The 26,075-nt window shown below is 39.0% G+C and overlaps 1 protein-coding gene and 1 pseudogene across 1 annotated transcript in view; one reads left to right on the top strand and one right to left on the bottom strand.

The window, feature by feature from the left end:
* Window positions 1–26,075, bottom strand: part of Phtf2 (putative homeodomain transcription factor 2) — a 112,719-nt gene that overhangs the window by 26,505 nt on the left and 60,139 nt on the right. The window contains exons 3-9 of the mRNA XM_021163161.2: window positions 25,378–25,434; window positions 19,824–19,893; window positions 18,042–18,200; window positions 15,578–15,743; window positions 14,278–14,442; window positions 6,454–6,640; window positions 1,845–2,000 (exon numbers count right to left, since the gene is read on the bottom strand). Of these exons, the coding sequence (XP_021018820.1) occupies window positions 1,845–2,000; window positions 6,454–6,640; window positions 14,278–14,442; window positions 15,578–15,743; window positions 18,042–18,200; window positions 19,824–19,893; window positions 25,378–25,434 (960 nt within the window). The remainder of the gene's footprint in view (window positions 1–1,844; window positions 2,001–6,453; window positions 6,641–14,277; window positions 14,443–15,577; window positions 15,744–18,041; window positions 18,201–19,823; window positions 19,894–25,377; window positions 25,435–26,075) is intronic.
* Window positions 18,490–18,877, top strand: LOC110294735 (large ribosomal subunit protein eL31 pseudogene; annotated as a pseudogene).

Genomic DNA, 26,075 nt, shown 5'->3' with positions numbered 1-26,075 from the left:
CTTCCAGAGCAGTGGTCCTCAGCCTTCCTCACACTGCAGCCCTTGAGTCCATACACTTCCTCATGCTGCAGTGACCCAACCACAGAGTTATCGTGATGCTACTGCATAACCATAATCTTGCTACTGTTACAAACTGTAATATAAATACCTGATATGCAGGAGATCTAATATGAACCCCCAAACGGGTCACAACCTACAGATCCACATCTTCTGCTCTAAAGGTTCTGTTCTCACACCGCCTTTAAAGTTGGCTGTTTCTAAGGTAAATCTGAGGGTGATGAATGCAACTGCTTAAACATCATTTATTTTAAAGCCTTTACTTTCAATGTATATGTAATGTTTGCTATCAATGTTAAGTACGTTAAAATGTTTCTTTTTAAAAAGGTTTATTTGTATTTTATGTGTATGAACGTTTTCCCTGCGTGTATATGTGTGCACACTGTACACTGCCCAACAAGTTCAAAGTTGTCAGATCCCTGAACGAGTCAGGCTGGCTGGGAGCCACCACGTGAGGGCCGTGAACTGAATCCAGGTTCTCTGCAAGCGGAGCCATCTCTCCAGTTCCAGAGCAAATGTTTCCTAAGCAATACTTATCTAAAATCTAAGTTTACAAGAAGAATATCCTGCTCTTCAAGCATTCCAGTAATTAAAATTTGCTCTGCAAATTAAAGGCGTGTAACGAACCCCTCCAAAGTCAGATAACTAGGTAGGAGACACGCCAAATGGCCCTCCATCTTGTTTCCAGTGCCAATAAACTTGTAACGGCATAGAGTAAGATTCTGATGTCCTAGACTTGGTTATTTGGTTTAAAGGCAGGATGTGGGTGACAAAGCAGTAAGCTGCTGTACTGTCTTAGAGTGTCTAATGCAGTCTGTGAGGGAAAGACAAGCAAAGCCCAAGGAAACACTGAGAGAACCATGTGAAAGTAACTGTCCTAGCAGCCTGAAGAGACTCATAGTCTACCCTAGGATAATACTTGATTTTTTTTCATAAATACAACTCAGAATCACCCAGAAAAAGAAAATTTGTATATTTTGAAATGACTAAGGGTAATATGAGCTGACAAGAGGTGACACAGGCACATCTTTGGGAAGTAAACACTAAACAGAATGATACTGTTTTTCTGTCTAAATTGTTTTAAGTCTAGCGGTGTCAGTAAATTGGGAAAAGGTCTGGAAAAAACAATAAGCAAAGAAATATATTTATAAAAAAGAAAAACTGGAATCAAAGAAGAAAATTACTAAATGTTATAATATGGATAAATTACGAAGTGGCAGTAGCATCATGAGAGAAATTACCTGGAAAGTAACTTCAATATAATGGACTGTGAAAAGACCGACAGACACGGGCTCTGGCAGACTGTCTCAGCTGGTAAGGTCACTCTGCAGCAAGCCTGACAATATCTTGACAACCTGAGCTAGATCCCTGGAGCTCACCTGGGAAAGATAAACTACCACAAGCTGTTCTCTGACCTCCACATGTAAAAGAGGCACCACTCCTAAACCAGTCAACAAGGAAACTGGTCTAACAGTAAAGAACACCCAAGGGAACCACTCTTCATAGATACTGCAAAAATGAAGCTGCATGAATGGCTATTAAACAATGGATCAATGTTACCAGAAGGCAGAGAACAGGTGAATCTCGATTAGAGCTGGCCTGGTCTCCATTACAATTCTCCAGGATAGTTAACAGAACATAGTGAGATTATTTCTCAAATAATAATAATAATAATGTAAAACAATAATATATTGATAATGGTGGGAAATATTTCAATAATAACACTCAATTATTGAAAGTAATATAACACAGGTATATGTGCATTTAAGTAACGTCAAATTGTATACCTCATTTGCATAATGCTTTTTATAATGGTGTGGCTTTCTATTTCGAAGACCGCTTTCAGAAGTTCTGTCCACATGACCACGCAATGGGTATCCTGTTTCGGGACCCTCCTCACTGGATACTTCATCAGAGACGTTTGTTATCTTTCTTTGGGTATCCTAATTGGGAATAGACAAAGAAAACTGTAAGTAACATCTGACTGATATTTAAGCTTTAAACTGACAATCTTTAAAATTATACAAATAAAAAAAGTATCTTCAAATGCCACCAAGAAGCTGATTAGGACTACCTAATTTTCAGCAAAAATGTCTTAAAGCTAGTGATTATACTCTCCAATATACATTTTCTTTTAAAAAGTAATTAAAGTAATTTATCAAATACTATTCTGTAACATTTTGTTCAGAAAAGAATCTGAAACATCTTACAGAAATAAGAAATATGAACAACACACAAATATAACAGACCATAATGGAAGAAGCTGAAAGACCTGAGAAAAGTATTATAAATATTTTATCAAGCTAAAATGGTCATCAATTACAAGATCCATCACTGATGTAGTAATAGTTATGAGACAACAAGAAATGAATAGTTGACTGTGTGTGCATTTCTCACATATTATGTATAGATCAACTGTAGGAGACCTAGATTTTAGATATTGTGAAACTGGTCAAGAGGTGTAAGCTCTACTGACATTTTTTGCCTATACCTCAGTAGGTAATATGTACCTAAAAATGAATGTGTGAAAGCTATGACAGGTTTTGTTCATAGAATCAGACAGCTAATGCTTGAGTGCTAACCTGCAGCCAGACTAAACTGCAGACTTGCGACTTACATCTGATATTATATAATGTAAGTAAAGGCACTATTAAAAGTTTTCAGAAAATCTTTTCATCTCCTTCCATACAAGAATGCCCATGCTCATATTCCTACATGCAACATCTTTTAACTCGACCACATTTCTGACAATTAGTAAGCACAGTACTGCGTTTTCTTTCAGCATTTCACATACACTTGCTTTTGGTGATGCCCCTCTCTGCTGTCTGTCCTACGCTTTGCTTGTTCCCTTCCTCCAGCAACGTGCCTCTGCGCGTCCACGTGTCACAGTGTCTATCTCACCCCCTCCATTAAGGTTTGTTTTCCCCTCTCATGCGGCACTTTCTACCCAGAGTCACTCCTACATAAATGTACAAATATACAAATTAGACCCTAGGATTCCCATAAAAGGATAAATGCAACTGGAAACACAGATAATAGATAAAATAAATTAAAAGAGAGATAAAAAAATAAGACACGCAGCATGTCTTTTTGAGCCTGGTTTTTGTTACTTAATACATTTCCAGTTCTACCCAATTTCCTGCAAATTTCTCTTTTCTTCACTTCTGAATAAAATTCCATAGTGTACACACACACACATATATGGACCACACTGTCATTATTCACTCATCTGTTGATGTCCTTGACATGATGAACAGAGCAGTAACAGTGTCTCCGCAGGATACAGAGTCCTTTCAGTGTATGCTGACTAGCAGAATAGCTAACACTGTAATTCTGGTTTTGGTTTGTTGGTGAACTTCCACACTGCTTTTCATAATGGCTGCCTTAGTTTAGACTCTCACCAGAAGGGAGTTTCATCTTTCCTCATATTCTTATTAGCACTCGCTGTCATTTCTTTTCTTGATACCCAGGGTTGACTGGCAATAAGTACAATTTTTAAAGCATCCATAATGGCTATGAAAATGAGATACTTTTAGAACTATTTATGGATTGCTATTTTTACTTCTCCTTTGAGAACTTTCTATTCATCTTTGGTCCACTGGATGACAGACCGCTAGTCTCGGTTTGTCTTTTTGGAGAGAGGATAGGATAGACTTTTGCAGTACTTTATGTATCCCAGATAGTAACCAGCTACCTAAAGTATATCTAGCAACGGCTTCTATTCTACAGCACTCTCTCCACTCAGCTCCTCCTGTGCAGATGCTCCTTTTTTGGGGGTCCGGGTTGCGGGGGGTGCGGGGGTTTGAGACAGGGTTTCTCTGTGTAGTCCTGGCTGTCCTGTGACTCAATGTTCTATTTGTCAAATCTCAGAGCGATTGCCTGATCTTCTTGGGTTCTAGTATTAAAAAAAAAAATCTTGCCTATACCTATTTTCTGTATTTTCCCTGGTAGTTTCAGTTTTTCATGTTTTAAGTTAAGATCTTTGATCCACTTTTGTTGTGGATGGGTCTGGTGCTGTTTGTACGTTGATGTTAATTCTGCTCTCCTGGGAGGGGTGGCGGACAAGGAGTGACTCATACTCAGGTGACTTCTTGTGAACCAATCACCTCATGAATAAAGGAGCCAATCACTGGGCAAGTAGGCGGGACTTCCATGTTGGACAGGGGAAGAGAGAGAGTTAGGCCTTCTGTTTGGACAGGGATAGCATGAGGACAAGCTGTAGCTACTAGTGTCTCCCAGTCCCCGGATCCATCAGGATTCACCACCGGAGGATTTGGATTTAATAAGGCTTGTAAGTTAGGATTTTAGTTGTACTCAGGAATTGAGTTATCGTTGTTTCTGAACAACGTCTGTGTTGCATTTTCCTTCACGCAGCAGCTTGTCTAGGTTCAAGAGAGAAAGGTACGGGGTAAAGCGTGGGTTTGCCTGAGGTACACTACAAAGGTCACGGGGGTTTTGAAGCATGGAGTTGGCATGGTAACAACCTGCCAATGGGAACTTAGTGAGCTGGGTGGATTGTGGAGCTCTGAGTCAGAGTCTCCACGAGATAAAAATAGGTCTGCAATTGCCCGCCAGTGCATGGCAGGCCAGGCCGCTGGGGCAGAGTTGCTGGCCCAAGCGCCTTTTTAATATTTCCCACAACACACTTTGAGCTGACTTTTGAGCAGGGTGAAAGATACTGATTAAATTTCTTCTAAATGTGAACATCCAGTTTTGCTAGATAGAAGCAGTTGTTGAAAGGTTGTTTTCTAATGCATGTTTTTGACAACTCTGTCAAAACCTAAGTGTCCTGGGCTGGTGAGATGACTCTGAAGTTAAGAGTAGGTGCTCTTGCAGAAGACCCAGGTCCATCTTCCAGCACCATCATAGTGGTGGCTCACGATATTGGTAACTCTAGGGAAGCTAATGCTTTCTCCTGACCTCTGAGAGCACCAGGCACATACATGGTATACACACATGGTGTACACACGCACAGAAGCAAATAAATTATACACATAACACAACAAATTAAACCACATAAAATTTAAAACTGTAAACGGTTTAATGAGGTGTCTACAGCTGTGCAGATTTGCTCCTCGGGTTCTCGTGTCTATCTGTGTAGAAGCAGCACGCTGGCTTTTTCACTATGGCTGTGTGGTATAGTTTGAGGTTAGGTAACACAATGCCTATAGCAATATTGTTCTGCTTAGAATTGCTTTGGCCACCCATGTTCCTTTGCATTGCTCTATGAATTTAGGATCCACACCCCACCTCCTCTCAGTTCTTGAGGACTGCATTAAGCATAGATTATTTTCATAGTACATTTACTTTCACAATAATTAATTGTCAATTCAGGAGCATAAATCTTTCCATTGCCTGGTGTCCTCTTCAGGTTCTTTGTAAGTACTTTAAGTTTTTACTGTAGAAACTTTTATGATTGGGATATTCTAATTTCTAAGTTACTAACTTCTGTATTAATTTTGTATCTTGCAAATTACTATGTGTTTATCCTATATAAAGGTTTTCTGATTGGAGGCCATGGTGTCTTTTAAATACAGACGCATGCCATCTGCAAGTAAGGATAAATTTAGCTTTTCCTTTGCAATGTTACTCCCTTTTCTATCTTCCTCTTGTTTCATTACTGTAACTAAGACTTGAAGCATTACACTGAGTAACAATGGAGTGGGCACCCTTGTCTCATTCCACTAACGTTCTTCAAAAACTACAAAACCCACCTAAACCTATATGGAACCGTGAAGGATCCTGAATAGCAATCCTGAACAAGAAGAACAAAGACTTCACCAAAGTACTAATAACATATACACCGAGACTGCTGCAACTCCACTAATTACGGACAGATGATGAGATAATTATGCAGTTCATAAACACAACAACATTTCGTCTTGTAAAGCAGCAGAAACAGAACTGGTAGTAAGTCAAAGTCACAGTATGAGTCTTTCTGCATAGGACTGATTTCATCTACTGTACAGTTAGTTATACTGACAGTACGATACACAGGTGTGTGTGTGTGTGTGAGAGAGAGAGTCTAGGAAGATGAGGATCAGGGGATGAAGAGACAGTGCCTAAGGAACACTGGGTACCTGTGGATAGGAGGAATAACTTATTTTCTGTAATTATGGTTGACAAATTACTGCGCATTTAAACACAGAAAGGGAAGAAGGTTTTTCCGTGTTCCCAATGTATGTTAAACACCTGTAACGGATAATCAATTTGGAATGCACAGAGTTACACGTGCAGTCACGTTTAATGACATCGACCTGATCCCCAGCGTCATCACTATTATTCATAGAAGGTCACAGAATCCATCCCAGAGAAAACATTTGCTTTTAGAGCAGCTACTCCATCACTTCATGCTGGCAGATACAAACTCAAACAGATGCTGCAAACAGCACTGACTTTGGCAGGAACACTCCTTGGCGTTCGTGTGGCCCAGGCTGCGTCTTCTGGTCCAACAGTTTCACACTGAGGCTCATGGTACTGTGCTCCATCCTCACTGCTCTTTACAGTCCTCTTCCCGTCGAGGGACACATAGCCATTGTCAGTCTCGGTTGACTTATCAATCGAATTCTTTGCCTTCTTTGACCTAAAACCAAGAATAGTTAGAAACATGTTCATGTGGACTCAGCTCATTCTGGATGGGTCGATAGAAATTAAAATCTGGTATTATTTCATAAAGCAATATTTCTTGGAATTTTAATGGCTACTCTTACATTTTACACTAAATGAAAAAGAATATCAGAAAAAAATGGTTGTTCAAATTAAAATCCTAGTTAGACTTATGGTAGGTTTTAAGGTCTTACAAATAACAACTCACAAAGAAAAGCCCTAATTTACAGGATAATTGTTAGTCTTAATCACCTGGGCCGTGGGAAGTGTCTAGAATGAAAATTGTGCCCAATTTGTGAGGGTTAACGTATTTTAAGCTTTTATTGTAAGAAGTTTATCTTTGAAGTCTCATCAGATACATTATAATTAATGACTTAATACTATCTCAAATACTTTACCTTTGGCACACACACACACACAAGTTCTTTGATAAGTTCCTTTTTTGTTTTGTTTTTGTTTGTTTGTTTGTTTTGTTTTTCAAGAAAGGGTTTCCCTGTGTAGCCCTGGCTGTCCTGGAACTCACTCTGTAGACCAGGCTGGCCTCGAACTCAGAAATCCACCTGCCTCTGCCTCCCAAAGTGCTGGGATCAAAGGCGTGCGCCACCACGCCCAGCTGATAAGTTCCTTTTAATATACAATAAAAACAAGACCTTTTGCAGCAAAAAAAATATGGAAAAAGGAAAACAAAAAATAAAGTTATAAATCTGGCAAAAGTAAAAATGAAGAACATAAAATTAAGATGTAACCTCTTTTTCTCAACAAAAGAATTCAAAAAAATAACCGATGACCATGTTTCTGGAGCCTACAAGGCCAGAATTAAGGATATTGATTTATAGGAATTAAATGTTTCTAAAATACAATGTGAGAAATAATTTTTAACAGGCAGATGTTTGAGGAGTCTCAAAAAACTACAACAGCTGAAAGTAGTTTCCAACAGAAACATTAAGTGAAAATAAAGTGGGTTCAATGTAGAGGAAGGCTTTCATAAAATATAATTTAAAAGTGTTTTTATTTAAATAACCCCCCTTTGAATTTTTCTAGAGCATATTTTATAAGAAAGAAAAAAGTAAAATTAGTATAATGCTTCATGTAGATAGGTTTTCAATGTGCTCTAAACCCTAGTGTCTCGGTTCTACGGGAATCTGCTTAAGAGCTGAGCAGACAGTGAGACAGGAACAGGGAAGGAAAAGCAACTGGGTGGAGAGGCTGCAAATCCGGATGGAGGTGACAGGTGGCTGGTGTCAAGGGGCAGGATAAAGAATCTACTCAGACACTGTTTGAAAATCCCGTAATACCCTTGTACACTAATTAATTTTTAAATTAATTTTTATTAATTTAATTAAAAAATTGACAACTATGTGAGCCTTAGAACTTACCTATTCTAAATACTGAGTTTTAGAATCAAGATATAACACAAAGAGGTTACAGGTGAAATACTGCAGCCTGTTTGAAGCCAATTACAATACAAAATTGTCCTTAAACGTGAGTTGATTTATAGTCTCCACAATTCTTCCAATTACCCCCTTTTCGGAAACTGCCCGTTAGGGTTTTGTCAAAACACAGGAAGTTTTTGTCTTATACAAAGAAGGCCCTCTCCTTCCTGCTCTCCACAGAACTAAGAGAAACAGGCAGGCTACATTCCCCTCCACTCTATACAGTCCTGATACTTTATATTCAGTGCACACATCCTAAGAGCTACAGACTTGGAATGCTGTCCTAATGCTGTCTTTGTATGTGATCCCCAGGGACAAAAACTCCACAAGAACATAGGCCTTGGATTACAGATCATCACATATAACAGAGTGTGCTATGGAGAAAGGGGCTGGGGGAAACAGAAAGTCAAGGAAGAACAGAAAGCCGCCTTCTTACCGCCCAGGGAAGAATATTATGCTATCAGCAATTCCCTTTACTGATAGTCTTTTACACTACGTAACATGCAGATGCGGATTTAAACAAGTGAATTACCTTGAAATACAAATAAATTCATAGTATGCTGGAGAAGTATTCATGAAGGCTGATGGAAATTAAGACTGGATTGAGAAGCTAATGGAAATATAATTAAGTAAACGACATCTAGAAGCATATGAGAAGACAGAAAATCCTAAGAGCAGTAAGCAGCTAAGAACTCCGGTCTGGAAGCCAGTAGTCAAGGGAGAAATATCGGCTGAAGACATATACAATAAATATACTTTATCTAGATAGGCACAGAGTTTAATAACACACCCTAAAGAATTTGGTCCATGCTGAACACCCTGAGCTTGCACCCAGCATTTGGTTTCTAAACCCCATTCTCTGTTAGGGGAGGTTCTGATAACTAAAGTCTAGTTCTCTAATTGGCTCTTGATTTGTCACTAAAGAAGGCCAAGAGCCAATTGTTGGGTGGAAGGTACAGGTGGGACTGTAGAGACTTCTCAAAGGCAGACACAAGGAAGGAGAGAGGCTTTTCAGTCATGCCTTGGAGGAAAAGAGACATAGCAATCATCTAAGGCCTCGAGGAGCAGGAGTGTTAGGGCCTGCGGCCTCTGCTACGGACGGATGGACGGGTGGATGTGGCAAAGAGACAGAGATAATAAATTGTTCAGGGCATGCCTGGAAGGTGGGAGGTATTTGTGTTAAAAGGTAATGGAGCGCTCTGTGTGTGTGTGTGTGTGTGTGTGTGTGTGTCTTTTTCCTGTGGATTCAAGGGTCTCCCGGGTGGGCTGGTTACATGACCTCTCCCAGTACAAAGGCAGGTAGAAAAGGAGACTGGGTTAGGGTTGGCAGTGGCTATCCCAGACCTGAGCTGGGTGGAACAAAAGAGAGCCCAATCCTGGGCAAAAATGGTAGCCCATTTTTAAACCTACGTGCAACAATTCTCCTTGGCTGGAGCAGATGTACAAGCTGAAGCTGGAATATTAGTGCTCCAAGAACAGTAAGAACTTGTTAGGAAGACAAGGGCTGCTCAACGGTGCTCGTGAGCTCCACCGACCAAATTTAGGTCAGCAGAGTCACCAAAATACATCTTTTAGTAGTAGCAAAACAGAAATTCCCAAGTAAACAAGAGAAGGTGCCAACTTGAAGCAGAACGCCAGTTCAGACATGAGGGTGGAAAACAACATGAGGGTAGAACAAACACCATGACTCAGTTAGTGAACACTGTATGACAGATGACGGCCATGTCGTGTGTAACCTCTCATCCTTGCCCCGCTTCTCAGTGCTTCCTGTTCTCTGTGCCCTCTACCTTATTTCATTGCCTATCTATGTGCACTTTCTAATCTCTTATTTACGCTCATATAAACTTCAAAAATCAGAATCCACAGGAGACAAAATATGCAAATTTTAATTTCTGAGACTGGGTCACCTCACTTAATATAATCCTTTGATTTTCCATTTGTTTTTCTCCAAATTTCATAATTTCATTTTTTGTAAGAGTCAAATAAATGTATATATGTCACATCTCCATGATCCATTCTTCTGCCAACATACATGGTGGCTGGTTCCACTTCTGCTGCTGTGAATAATGCAGCTATCACATGGATGTGCAAGTACCTGTCTGCATCTTTGGAAACATACCGAGGAGTGGTGCAGTGGGATCGCACAGCAGTCCCACTTCTAATTGCAGGGACTTCTAGCTAGCACTCTCACCAGCAGTGACGCGGGCTCCTCATCACCACAGACTTGGAAGCATTTGCTGTGGTTTGTTTTCTCGATGACGGCCTTTCTGACTAGGTGAGATGGGAACTCCAGTGGCTTTAGTTTGCCTTCTCCTAGGTGCTAAGGATGCTGAACTTAAAAATAAAAACTACTGGCTGTTTGGCTTCTTTTGAGAACTGACTGATCACTTCATGGATTTACTGACTAGTGGTTTTGTGTTTTTTGGTGTTTATTTTTGTAAATCTTTACTTACATCAACCCCTCTGTGATGAGTAACTAGAAAAAGTTTTCTCCAAGTCTGTGGACTGTCTGTTTGCTCTGCTAACAGTTTCCCCTGGCACCCAGAAACTTTAATTTTGTGTGGTTCTATATAATGATCCTTAAAACAACTTAAAAGAAATGGCTTTATCCAATTTCCAAGAACTTATTTATTGTATCCAACTACTTGGTAAAACTCACCCTAAGCTTTGCAGTGGTGGCACACGCCTTAATCCCAGCACTGGGGAGGCGGAGGCAGGCAGAGCTGAGTTCAAAGCCATCCTGGTCTACAGAGTAAGTCCCAAAACAGCCAGTGATACACAGAGGAAATCCTGCCTTGAAAATCCCCCCAAACAAACAAAAACAAAAATTCAGAACAAACAAACAACAAAACTCACTTTGAAGACCTACCTGAAATAAGGACGCATCTTTCACGAAGGCACTGCTGGCATCCCTTTACTGTTTTGGTAGATTATATGCAACTCATCTCTACTAGGTTAGTTTTATGTCTTGTTGTCAGCAAGTAGCATAATGCCTAGTCTAAGAAGTACTTAATAAATATGATGTTTACTAAGAAAAAAATCAGTTATTTTATGAACTGGAATTTGAATAGAAAAAAACTACAGATCAAAAAACCCTCACTGTTATAGCCAACATTAACAGTTCTGCCTTTTTAATTTCTGGGTGGTGAGACATTTGTAGGATTTTCTACAATGCATTCTGATTGGTACTCAAGATGAAGAAGTCCCGAGTCAAAGCTACTCAAGGGAAAAGAACCTTAAAAATACACTAGTTGAATATTTTCACTTCCTTTAAAATTCAAGTGGTTATGCTGTAAATGAATTGTTAAAGTATTATAATTTTCATATTGAAAACTTTAGCCCAAAAGTTAGTACAACTTTTGAAGAACATGCCCATGAGAATATAGTGTTTTGACAAGTCTGAGTTATCAAGTTCTACTCATCAATAATCTTAAAACCGCAGGGTACACTGACAAATAAACTTCTCCTATTATTGTCTGCAGATGACAGCTGAGTACCTGGCTTAAGTGTAAATGACTCAACCACTCCAACTATATTCAGAAAAGGTCAAGTCTTAATACTTGCACTGAAAAGTTCTGGTAGGACTCAACTTATGTAGTATATTTAACCCCGTAAATAATGTCAATGTATTAAACTTTTAACTTTCACTTTAGTGTTGCAAACAACAAATAAAGGTGCGACTCTGCACATGCACACTCAGCCCTGCAGTGCAAGGTATCTAATCCAGGCCCTCGCCCTGCAGTGCAAGGTATCTATCTAATCCAGGCCCTCGCCCATGTTCTAGGCAAGCGCTCAGCCACTGAGCAACATTACTGGCCCTCAATGTAGGTCAGTCCAGCATATAACTAACATGTGGTCTGCTTCATTCTGGCAACTGTTTTTAATTCACCAAATCAAGTTCTCTACTCTAAATCAAGAGCATAATTCCTATTCATTGGCCTACTTTTTAGTAACACAACAGTTAGCTCTTAAAGGCTATAAAAGAAAAACAACTCAAAATCTAACATTTCCTATTTAATCTTTTCAGTGAAAGCTATATTCCCAATGGGCACAACAATTCATTGGATTAAAGTACTAAACTTAGGAATCTCAGTTAGTTTCTATGTTTGTTTGTTTCTTTCTTTTTTTTTTTTTAAAGATTTATTTCACTGTCGCTGTCTTCAGACACACCAGAAGAGGGTATCAGATTCCTATTACAGATGATGGCTGTGAGCTACCATGTAGTTATGGGGAATTGAACTCAGGACCTCTGGAAGAGCAGTCAGTGCTCTTAACCACTGAGCCATCTTTCCAGCCCTAGTTTATATTTTTAAATTGGCATTTGTTGAATTTAAGCTGTTTTACTTTAAGAATGAAATGTATTTAGACAAGTAAGACTTAAAATCACTCTTCATTCTAATCTCTAGAAACCATGACATCACTCACACAAGTTATCCACTGTGCTGTCTTTACCTATTCTCCATCATCAACTCAGATACCTAAATAGAAAGTGCTGACCTTTTCCACTTATCACCAGAAAGCCCTGTAAGTGTCGGGTGCTATTTCAGGACTATTTCAGCCTGTGGTCACTTATAAAAACTTTAAAAAGCAGGGCACTAGGATTTTAGAATTCAGCATAGGGCTTCTAAAATTAACATTTCTCCTAGATCTGTTTGTACCTAATATTTGACATAGTCTCATTCATAGGCTAGCAAACCAAAGCCTTAAAAAAAAAAAGCTGAAACTGGTTCACCTTTTAAGATACTTATAACACAGTTGCCATAACTAAACAGTCAGTCTCAGCCATTTTCATACTATGGACCAACAGAAGGAAAACTGAAGTCTGGGTCTTATTAAGTAGAAGAAGCAAGTAAATGAAAGTAACCAATCTAAATGTTGTCCATAATATAACAGTGCCAGCTGCAGAAAGCAGAACAACCAAATGACTCCTGAAAACTAAATAACTTTGCTATTTAAACTATTCATCTGAAAGTCTTGAAAATACTTAAGAAACTGACTTTGCAATAATTAAACTTTTATATCTTATGAAAGAAAACTCTGTTAACACACACACACAAACACATTCTCTCTCTCTCTCTCTCTCTCTCTCTCTCTCTCTCTCTCTCTCTCTCTCTCTCTCTCTGTCTCTCAGATGAGACAGAATAGAGGCCAAATTAAAAATAGAAATAAAAACACATTATCTTTAAGGAGAAAACAGACAATTGGATTTAGTGCTGACTATCAGAATGATTTTGTAAAATCACTTCTAAAATTATAAACAGTAAAAATAAACACAGGATACATTTTCTTAATGCGTGGTAAACTTTATGGTAAGAGTACAAATCCAGCCGGGCGTTGGTGGTGCACGCCTTTAATCCCAGCACTCGGGAGGCAGAGGCAGGCGGATTTCTTAGTTCGAGGCCAGCTTCCTGGTCTACAGAGTGAGTTCCAGGACAGCCAGGGCTACACAGAGAAACCCTGTATCCAAAAACCAAAAAAAAAAAAAAAAAAAAAAAAGAGTACAAATCGATGGATGAAGAACTTGGGAAGTAGCAAAAGCTAGTGACATTGTCTGCAAAGTGATAGATGAGTTACTTTTTAAAAAAAGAAGTTATTTGCAGTATCTTTCTTGATTATTTAAACCAGTATCATAAGTCTTAACTGAGCTAAGTATTAATACTATAATACTGAGCTAAGTTTGATCGGATGTAAATATCCTCTCCTAACTGTACAAACAATACAGCCCCAATAACAAATAAGAACTTGTCTGTAGCACATAGTATATTCACTTAACTCACCACAGCGCTGATCTCAAATAACTTTAGAAAACTGAGGTAGATGTAAAAGACAAGGCAATACAAGTGACAAGCTGTATTAAAGCAAATTCTGGCCTACAATACTGATAAAAACAATTAATTAGTAAATTAACAGAGTAAAATAATACTAGAAAAAAAATTTTAAAACCTTGAGAAATCTTCACTACTTTGCTACTATATACTCATTCCCATGAAGATAAATGTATTTACATATAACCCCAAATAAACTTCATGCTTTTTCTCCTTAAGCTCTAACACTCTGATCATCGAAATAAAACGTCTAATGAGGCTGTCATATTTAAAGTCATTAATTTCATCATGTAGACAAATATCAGAAAAGGAACAGAGCATCTTTATGTCACATAAGGTTTCGAGTAAATACCAACCCTGATAAGAAGAAAGCAGCATGCCAAAGGTCTCTGAAGACAGTGCCAACACTGTAAGGGGCGCCTGCACCATGGCTCTGCACTGCTCCCTCTTGTGTGTTATCTGTGGTGCTAGAACCGTCTCCTTCCCTGTGGACTTCCAAATGGGCTGCTTTTCTTAATTTCCTTAATCAGAAAACATTAAGAGTGGAAAGTAGTTTAAAGTTTTAACAACTTTTCAAGCACATTCAAAAAAAATGATAGAATACAGGAGCTTACTAATAAACAATGAAGTTCAAATGTACTAGACAGAATGTGAAGCATGCACTATGGTGCATATCCAAGTTCAGTTTGAACAAGTACAAGGATATTGTTCCTTGCTCAGACACACACTGGCAGTCAATGTACACACGATTATATGGATCATACTGGCAAGATACTTATAAAACCATTCCTTCCCTATGTGAACATTACTTCTCTGTAGAAGCAAGATTGGAGAGAATTATAACCTAAATAAGCAAAGTTATTTACCTAATGTTCGTATTACCTTTCAAAACCGAGGTAGACTTAAATCCCAAACTATAAATACCACAATGTCTTAGCAATAATATTCAAAAGAAATATTGTTCCAAAGCATCTTAAAACAGAAGTGTATTGTAATGAGGAGCCAGTGAGACTTGCTAATGTTTACTCATTAACAAGCATTATTATTAAACAGCTTCGAATAACATTTAATAAACAGCCTTTTTTCTCTTGGCTCTACTTTTGCCAAAGAATCTTAGAAACACAGGATTTTTCTAAGTTTATAATAAACTTAGTTTATTCCACCTAACACCTATTTCCTGTATCGGTACTGCTAATTAGAAATGAACTTAAAGAAAAACAAATAAAAATTACTATAGCAAGAACAAACCCCACAGACATGTGGCACTGAAGTGAGCCATAAACGGATACAGAAAACTCATCACCTGGTGACTGGTTCTGGAGTTTCCAGGTTTATTGGAAAGAGCTACTTTATAACATAACATAACATAATACTCTATGAGCACTTAAGAACAATCCCCAGGGCTGTGGAGATGGCTCAGTGGTTAGAAGGAAGCACTTGCTGCTCTAGAAATGGACCTAAGTTCAGTTCCCAGCACCCATATCCAGCAGTTCACAACTACCTGCAACTCCACCTCCAGGCACCTGATGCTTTCCTGGTCTCTGTGGGCACCTGCACACATGGGCAGACACACTCACACAAATAAAATAATAAAAGTAAAATGTAGAAAATCCCATATGCAAATAACAGGTATCTACACTGTCTGACAAGCAGTACCTTCTTCGTTTACCGCCTGTGCCTAGGGGAGGCTTGGGTGTTCTTGTTGAAACAATCTGGCAATGCACGGTTCCCAAAAGCAGCATCAGCCATATTGGCCCAATCACTTCAGTTAGAGGTATGCTATGTGGGCTAGGAGCGGAACAGAATAATACTATTGCAGCAACTACAAATGGAGAGAAAAAAAATACATTTTATTATAGCTCTGTAGTCACTTATTCAAAACTGGAAAAATTGTTCTTATGATACGTCTTACTAAATTCTTTTCCTAAACTTAAGTGTTTATCCATGGTGCCAGGCATGATGGCACCCACCACTTTACTCCCACCACTCAGGAAACCATAGGCAGGCTAATCCGAGTTCAAGGACAGGCTGGTCTACATGGTGATTTCCAGGTAGACCAGGAAAACACATTGAGATACTGTCTCACACACACACACCACCACCACCACCACCACCACCACCACCACCACCACCACCATTATTACTCCAAATAAGCTCTTTCGACTCTTATTATTGGCCACTGCCTAACCATAGTATTTAATAATATATTGTTGGAACAAGATAACACAACACTAAAATATACACACTCAGCTTTGTAATGAAGAGTGTATGAATTCAAATCTAAGGTTATTTTTTGTTAGGTCACAAGAAGAAATGTGGAAGTGCACATACTAATTTCAAGAACATTCATTCTGTTACACATGGTCAGGAAGCCTTGTAGAAAGTGCTCAGTGAGGCTACTCAAGCTTTTGCAGCCCAGGACAGACAGGACCGCATGTATCTCAGCCCTGCCAGGAACTAAGGAGACAATGATGACCTTGAACTTCCACATCCCCTGCCTCTGCTTCCCCAGTGCACCCAGGGCTCTACACATGCTGGCCTCCCACCACCCAAGCAACGTCTCCACCCCATCATTTAACATTCTGAACACAAATCTGCCTGTCCATATTTCCCAGGAAACTCTCTGAGCACTCATCAATGTTAATCAGTACAGTATACAGAAGAGAGAGAGCTTCTCCCTGCCTACATTTCCTAAACTTGCTGGACATAAAACCTTCACGAGTTTGTCCTCAATAGGTGTATTTCTTCTACCTTGGCACAAATGTAATCATAGTTTACCACAATATTGGTAACTCTAGGCATGAATTTCTGTTTTGTTTTGTTTTAACATTTATATGAGTTAAAAAAAAAATCACCCCCTTTCCTTTTTGTTATTATTGAGACCAAGCCCAGGCTGTCCTGAACTCATGGTAATCCTCACCCTTCCTAGAATATGAGCTGCACTCATAATCCAGCAGATCTGCTTTAATCAAACTGAAGGCTCAAGTCCTAGCACCCACGTGAACACTTACAGCCATCGTAACTCCAGGTCTAGAGGATGCAACGCCCTCTTCTGACCTCTGGAGAACCAGGCAGCCATGTATGTGATGCACATGCATGCAAGCAAAGCATTCATAAACAGAAAATTAATAATTTTTAAAAACCGTAAGACCTAGATAGTGCTTGATGAAATTTCAGAACTGTAGACAATGCATGTTAACAGACTGAAATAGAACGCAGGGGATGCAAGACAGCTCTGTCTGTGGCTATCGAGTCAGAGGGCTTAGCTATGTGCCTTGGTGACTACATGTTTATGGGAGAGGTAAGGTCAGAGAACCTCAAGTGCCATGTCCACACAGGTAGAAGCAATAACAGTCTTTCTCTCTGCTGGGTTACTGTAGGAATCTGAAGAAGCACTTAAGAGAATGGCTGGTATAAACAAAGCTTTAACAGAAAATAAGCATGGATCAAATCATAGTGGTAAAGACAGAAAATAAGCCATACTTTATGCAGAAAAAATTAACTTGCAGAGTGGTATTAATAATAAATATATAAAAGGATGTACCAGGCATGATGCCCTCCAGTGATAATCTCAACTCAGGAAGCTAAATCTGTAGTTCAAGGTCAGCATACGCTACACAAGGAAGACAAGTGGGTATCTATGTGTGGTAGATGCAGTAGTTTTTAATCTAACTAAAATCCTGCTTCTCTCTCTTCCCTCCTCCTTCTCCTCTTCACCTAACACAGAGTACATGTGGGGTCAGAAACAAACAACTCTGGGTCATTAGTCTTCTCCCTCTGCCACGCTGTCATACTGCCCCGGAATCCAACTGCCTTCACACTTTTCTTTTGTTTTTGTTTTCCCGAGACAGGGTTTCTCTGTGTAGCCCTGGCTGTCCTACTCACTTTGTAGACCAAGCTGGCCTCGAACTCAGAAATCCACCTGCCTCTACCTCCCAAATGCTGGGATTAAAGGCGTGTGCCACCACCGCCAGCTCACACATTTTTAATATCTAAGTAGTTTGTTTGTAACATAGCAATAGCTACTTCATGCACAGTAACAGTACATGTTTAGAACAAAGCCTTAATAATCATTAAAATACAACATCCTCAAAGTTAACTTTCCATTACTTCATTATACCTTGGAGAAGATAGAGAACAAGAAGCCAGGAGAAGATGACTCTCGATGTTACTTGTAACCACCAGCGGAAGAAAAAAGGGAAAAAGACAACTCGAACAATCCCTTTTCTAGTCAGAGAAGTCCAAGGACTTTCAGGCTTTGCCTTAGCAAATGCAGACCCTGAGGAAAAAAATAAAATATAATGGCAGACTCCACTTACTAAGCTTTAATTTCCTACAGAAATAAATTCCATGTTTGAGAAACAAGAAATGGCATACAATTTTACTTTTCTATGGCTAAAAAAATATCTAGTATGGATAGTGGTCATTTTCAAAAGCAATCTTACTCATTCAGATATACTTAATATACTTAAAATATACTTTGAAAAAATTATCAGTGGAAGTAACAGGATTTCTTCCACATCTTTCATTAAAACAGGACTTATGCCTTTCCTACTTGGCCCGGCAAAATGGCTCCCGCAAAGAAGGGTGGTGAGAGGAAGAAGGAGGGCCGTTCTGCCATCAACGAGGTGGTGACCCGAGAATACACCATCAACATTCACAAGTGTGTCCATGGAGTGGGCTTCAAGAAGCATGCTCCTCAGGCACTCACAGAAATTTGGAAGTTTGCCATGAAGGAAATGGGGACACCAGATGTGCGTATTGATATCAGGGTCAATAAAACCATCTGGGTCAAGGGAATAAGGAATGTTCCATCTCATCCAAGTACGTTTGTCCAGAAAACGTAACGAGAACGAGGATTCCTCAAACAAGCTCTACACACTCTACACACTCTAAACATTATTGCCTGTTAGCACATTCAAAAATCTACAGACGGTCAATGTGAATGAGAACTAACCTGCTCAATGTCAAATAAAGTTGCAGGACTGCCTTAAAAAAAAAAAACACCAAAAAACAAAACCCAGGACTTAATTCATTAGGAATTATAATTAGTAAGGGGGGTTGTGCCCACTTAGTAAAGCCTGGACTGGAGTTCAGATGCCTGATATCCACAGAAAAGATCGGGAGCGAGTGGCCAGTCTATAATCCCATCCCTCTGAAACCAGACAAGGGAATGCCTGGGGGCAAATGAACCACATCAGCAAGTCTAGGCCAGCAGTTCTCTACCCCTTTGGGGTCATGAAATTACACAGCAGCTACACTGTGTAGTAGGAAAAGTACAGGTATGAGGGAGCAACAAAAATAACTTATGGTTGGGGGATCACTATAACCTGAGGAACTGTATTAAAGGGTGGCAGACTGCATTAGAAAGGTTGAGAATGACTGCTCAGGCTAAGGAAGAGACACTACCTCAGCAAGTAATGGTCCAGGAAGACACCAGAGGTCACCCTCCAGCCTCCTCATGTACACGAATCTTTACAGCACTCAAGAGGCAGAGCTGGGTGACTCTTGGTGACTTTAAACCCAGCGTGATCTACATCACTCAGGGTTACCAAATGTGACCCTGGGTTTTTTTTTTTTCATTGTTTCATTCATTCATTCATTCATTCACTCACTCACTTGTTTGTTTGTTGAGTGCTAGGGTCATAGCTATCTGCCTCAACACCAGCTACAATTTAAATTTAATATTAAGGCTTAACAGTTTGCTGTGCAAACAGGAACTGCTATTCTTTTACACTATTCCTTGGTGCTTGAAATTATATTTCAAGGAAGGAAAACCAGGTTGGTGTTTGTGTTCTCTCATGTATGCTATTCCTGTCCGCATGCACAGCTCCATGTCTACACTATTCTGACCTGTCTCCTCAGGACCACTGTTACCTGCAGTTACTTATCCAGGACTTACCTCTCACAAGATCAACATCGATGAGGTCTGGCTTCACATGTGCTGTTTTCTTTGGTTTATTCCTTAAGCCCTACAATATAGTAAAAAGCAGTATTAGAATTCTAAATATATTTTGTTTAAATCCAAACAAAATAGCAAAGAGGTAACCAACTTATATAAGGGTTTCAATTTAAAAGAAAATCCTGAAGTAACCTATTAGCCAAAAAGATACATTAAAGATTTGTTACAAATGGAACACATTACAGCATTCCAATAAACTTTATTATTTTCCAAAAGAAATGTTTAGAGATATGTGTAACATGCAAAACCTATTTATTATGGATAGTAAACTTTCACATCAAAAACGTCATACACCAAGCAATATGAGCATACAGCCTAGGCCCTAGATGATGTGGGAGACTGCAGGCTTAGAGCAGTAAGGAAGTAGTGAGGCTAAGGGAGGCACACTGGGCCCAGAGGCACGCAGATGATGCTGGAGGTGCTGCTGAGGAAAAGACAGGGATGCAAACTTCTCTGCAGATGCTAGCACATAGGGTGATACTAGTAGAACCCCCAAGAGGACAGACATCTCTTGAGTGCCAACTGCTGACCATACTGTAATGTCATCTCATCACCTCAGAACTTAAGATACTATGATCAGGAACAGGGGTTGTGAAAACAGTTACCGTAAATTGAATTAATTTAAAATTGAGATTAGTGGATTTTAATTAGCACTAAATTTCTGCTATCACTGAAGAGTACAAGGTAAAACTTAGTGGGGAGAACAAAACTATGGGAAAATAAATTATCCCTAAGTTAAGAACTGGACCAGGTTAGTCTTGATTCACTACATAACCAAGGCTGACCCTGAATTCTTGACCCCTGTGCTCGGCAATTCTGGTGCTAGAACTACAGGAGACACCATGGTCAGTAAATCAGTGGTATCTTTAGGAGAAGCATACGTAACAGTATGTGCTGACTAGCTAGTTAACAGTGTAGTGACCAAAGGCCCAGAAGACCCACTAGAAGTACTGGCTCAGTATTCACATTCCATTTTCATGATGACTATCTAGAAAGTAAGACTAATAATAATAATAATAATAAAAAACTGTAGCCATACTTCATTTTCACTTAAAGTTAGTACAGAGCAGTTGAGAAATTATACATATTTTCAACACTTTCTAAAGCTGGACATTTGAATACAATTTTAATAATAAAGAACCACTTTAATTTGTACAAAACTTATAAAGGGATTTTTATCTTTATTAGTATAAAAATATTTGAGGTTACAGATTTTTATTTACTTCTTTTATAATTATTTCTTTATCAACTTGATAATAGCCTGTCAATCTGTAGCATCATTTCCTGCTGTATACATAGAGGTTTATTTTCAGTGTCATTTTAAAAACGCAATCTCCTTGTAAGGGGAACAGTAAGCTATTTTCTTCTTATAGGTGGAAGATGCATCTCCTGGTGTCCTCTCATGATTTGACTTTGCACTAACTACACTATAGAGGCACCCTACAATGGCCATTTCAATAAAAGTCACCTTGAGACTATGTGTGAGGGCACACTTTTAATCCCAAAACTTGACAGGTAAGGCAGGTGGATTTCTGAGTTTGAGGCTATCCTGGTCTATGTAGTGAGTTATAGGGCAGCCAGGGATACACAGTGAGACCACATCTCAAAAATAAAAATAAACAAACAAGCAAATAAGTAAAATCTACTTGAAGGCAGCCTATGAGAATATTTAAAGCATTTTTTAGGCAAAAACTTTCACCAAAGAATTAATTTTAGTCACAAAAGCAAGAGATACCATCACCAAGGTATGAGTATTCCATGAAACATGATTCTAATTAAGTGGACATTATAAACGGAAAGTTTACACTGATTTGTATTAAACTTTTAATTTTCTTTGGTTTATACATTTATATAAACAAGCATAGTTTGCATACTAACAATAACTGTGAGCCTTTAATGAGAAAATAACAGTCAGTCCAGGATGTGGGCTCTCCTTAGTAGGAGTGCCTGCCTGGCATGGGAGAGGCAGAGGGAGGAGAGCAGGCAGAATTGAGCACTCACTCAGGAACAGATGAAAAAGTACACAGGAGTACACGTGTAACTTAATCCTCAAGGATCAGAGGCAGGCTTTTGTATGAAACTGACAATCTATCCCTATAATGCCACAGCCCTGGTAGCAGGAAGTTCTCTAAGGTCCAAGTTTTTATTGGCTCCTAGTACATGGATAACGACATAAAAACTCATTAAGGCCATTTTAAATGACAACTTATTCTGCTCAGTGATCTAGACCTTTTTTTTATTTTAAGATTTATTTATGAGTACACTGCAGCTGTCTTCAGACACACTAGAAGAGTGCACCGGACCCCATTACAGATGGTCGTGAGCCACATGTGGTTCCTGGGAATTGAACTCAGGACCTCTGGTAGAGCAGTCAGTAGTACTCTTAAACAGCTGAGACACAGACTTCTTGTGTGTAGAAATACCATCACCTTCATATTCTATCAAGGACACCAACACTAGTTTAATTCCAGACCCTTATATTCCTCTATAAGTGACTTCATAAACATTTGAGGCTTTAAACTGTATATAATTATGAGGCATCTGTATGCAGAGCACAATGTTTAGATCATGGGAAATAGTCTTGTCACTTATTTATGGTGAGAATATTCAAATCCTTTCATCTAGAATTAAAATATACAGTACATTGCTGTTATTGATAGTCAAGTAATTGTGCAGCAACGTACTTGAACGTCAATGTATTTTGCTTCTCTCCCTACCAGCCTAAGATCCACCACCGACTTTCAACCTCCAGGTAAACATCGTTTAAGGTTCACGTGTGATGAACCTGTGCAGTTCTTGTTGTTCTGCGGCTCTCTAGTCTGAATGAGAACAGCCCCCATAGGCTCATTTATCTTTATGTATGGCTTGCCATCAATGGGACTGTTTGGGGGAAATTAGGAGATATGACTTGTTGGAATGGGTGTGGCCTTGTTGGAGGATGTGTCTCATATGGTGGGCTCTGAGGTTTCAAAAGCTCAAGCTAGGCCCAGTCTCCCTCTCTGTCTCTGACTGCTGCCATCAGAGGAGGATATAAGCTCTCAGCTACAGTTACAGCACACCATGCTTCTCCCCGCCATCTCCCCCCGCCCGTTTTTGCCATGTCCCTGTCACTATGATCATGGACTAACCCTCGAAAACTGTAAAAAAAAAAGCCCTCAATGAAATGATTCCTTTTTAAAGTTGCCTTGTGTCTCATCACAGCAACAGAAACTAAAACTAACTCCAACTGAATTCATATTCCACTACATAGGTGAGCCATCACTAATTGCTGAAGACTTAGATTTCCCTTTCCTAGCTATCCTGACTAGTACAGTAATGAGAATGTAGACTTGGATCCCTTGATAGACTGACTTTACTTCCTCCAGATTCATATCCATGGATAGTTGCTGGGTAAGAGGGTAGTTTCACTTTGAATTTTCTATACTGGCTATATCAATTTACATTGTTATAGTTATAGTGGGCAATGGGGTTCTATTTTCTCACAACCTTCTCAGCACTGTTTTTATTTATTTATTTATTATTTTTGGTTGAGAATCTGCAGCTCTGTAATTTCTTATTCATTTGCCTATTCTAGTTATTTTTCTCTACTTTCTCTTTCTTCTCCTCCTCCTCTTCTCTGTTTTGTTTTGAATATTGATTTTGATTTTGTATGCTTGGGTGTTTTTGTATGCACACATATATGCACTGTGTTCTTGCAATGCCCTTGGAAGCCAGAAGGTTCCAACTCCTTGGAACTATAGAAGCAAATCTGAGCGCTTTGGAAGAGCAGCCAGGTCTGCTAAACGCTAAGCCATCTCTCAGGCACCTTCACTTTTAGCTCTTCTTGACACATCATCAGACTGTTTGCTAATGGAATTCCTATTATTCCTTCTTTCTTCTCATATTCATTAAATACTGGTATTTTTCAATGTTATGGTTTTGGCCATTTTCTTTCATCATTCAATGAAAGTCTACTTACATACAGATTCTATCTATATAATATGTAAAATGCCTGATTAATAGATACGTAATACCTAATATGTACAACAGCATACCCATACCCATACCTATACACACACAAAGGTTACATACCTAGGACTCCTAAGATCTGCCTGGCTATTTCCAAAACAATTTTAAATCTATGTTCCAATATTTCCTATCATACCTATCACTGCCTTAAGGAATTTATAAAAATGTAATTTTAATTTTCTGTTTAAAGTCCTTCCGTGTCTTCCCGGCTGTTACAAAGCTATGCTTATGGTTTGGGTCACGCCTCACAGCCTTCACATGCTGACTTACAGTTTCCTTTCCTGCTTTATTGCTCATCGCCTTCATCTTCTTCCTCAATCCAGTTACCAAATCACATTCTCAAGGGTTCCTTCCTCAGTGCCCTCGCCCTCCCTTCCTTCCTGGATATTTTCATATGCCCTTCATCTGTCTGGTATGTCTTCCCTATTTGACTGTCCAGAATGTGTCAAACCCTCTCTCAAGCTGTTTTGTGTATGAAATCTTTCCTAATCTCCTCATACATTTTCCTTCTGCATTAACCTTTAGAGACTGAACATAGGCCCATCTCTTCAGTGATTTTTATCTTATCTGTAATAACATACCGGACTTAGAAACTATAGCTTTGTCTTTCTGACCTAGTGACCTTTAGTCTTATTGTAAAATGTTAGAACTTTGCTAAATGAATGTATTATTTAAAAAACTTTAAAGATTAAAATTATTAAATATCAAAGAATTATTTCCGCTTTTATAGATGATGCAGTCTGAACAGTGAGAAATCTTTTGAGCAGATTTTTTAAGTAACTAATCTAATATTTCTATAGAAAATAGCAAGTAACATTCTCTAGGCCCAAATTACATTTAGCTCATGCAAGAACATACTGATTAGTATCTAAGCAAATGAAAAAATATACAATTTATTTTCAAAGAATGCTGAGAAACAACAAATTTAGTTCTAAAACTGTTTTCATGCTAGCAAGAGCCTAGGAGAGTATCCTATCAGAATAAGACCAGTAATCACACGGTCCAGAGGAAAAGTGCCTACCAGAAAAGCATTTGAGTTAATATTCTAGTTTCCTAGATCCCCTTTAAGTTCAGCAACTCTTTCTGCACCCAAGTCACTCCGTTAGTAGCATCAAAAAGCAGATTCCTAATAAGCACAGCAGCGCTTGCAGTATCACTCGGGTGGCGAACATCCTGAAACACTTACCAGTTTAATAAACTGTACAGAGCAATGACAGCATCAGAGAGAGGAAAAGCAAACTAGAAGTACAAGTGACAAGTGAAAGGGGAAAGCTGGCAAAAAACATGATCATTAGAAAGGAAGTAAAAAGAAGGGAAGGTGCTACAGAGTAAAACGAAGTAAAAGACAGGACTATGATTTCAATCATAGGTTTATCTCTTAAAATGTCAGATAAAATAATATTAACTAATATAGTAAACACAAATGGAATGGCAAAGTGACGGAACAATTTAGAAAACTTCAAAATAAACAAAACAAAGTTGTTACCTTGATTTCTCTTTGTTCAACAGACTTTTCCCATATTTGTTGATCATAGGCTCCAATCTATGAAGAAAGACAATACTGTGTTAAATGAGCATTGCTGGCACCAGGTCTTCAGAGCTCCTCAGTGCTTCTTACACACACACAGATGTGGCTCTGCCATGGATGTCAGAGGTCAGTGCTGAGCTGCAGTGGCTCTCAATGAGCTGCCTACAGAATGAGCAGTATTAGCACCATCCTTGCAGCTTGTTAGAAAACTTCCAGGTTCACAGTAGTATTACTGGATCTGAAATATGAGGGTGAGGTTAAAAAAACCTAAGATGATAGTCAGATTAAAACCATGCCCTAAAGAGTTCTTCAGTTTAAATAATAAAATTACCACAGTGCTACTACAGTCAAGAAGAAACAAAAAATCTCCCAAATGACAAATCCGTAACATTCAGATCACAAAGTTGTTTTCTTTTTCAGACAGATCTCACTCTGTACTCTGACTGGACTCACACTCACGGCAACCTCCTAGCACAGCGTCCTCAGCCGTGAGATTACAGATGTGAGCTACCACACCAGTTTAAGTCAGCAAACTGAGGAAATAGGTAAAAAGACAGAGGAAGAAACAAGAAGCAAAATACAGGTCCTTGTCTATCCCTATTGAACTGGGAAGTTGTCTGAACTCAGCTTAGACCAAGGCAGGATGACCAGTCATT

Source organism: Mus caroli, unplaced genomic scaffold (genome assembly GCF_978045245.1).
Source record: "Mus caroli unplaced genomic scaffold, Mus_caroli_1 scaffold_4, whole genome shotgun sequence".
NCBI lineage: Eukaryota > Metazoa > Chordata > Mammalia > Rodentia > Muridae > Mus > Mus caroli.
The sequence above is the reverse complement of the archived record's forward strand: the minus strand, read 5'-3'. Positions and strand labels throughout refer to the sequence as shown.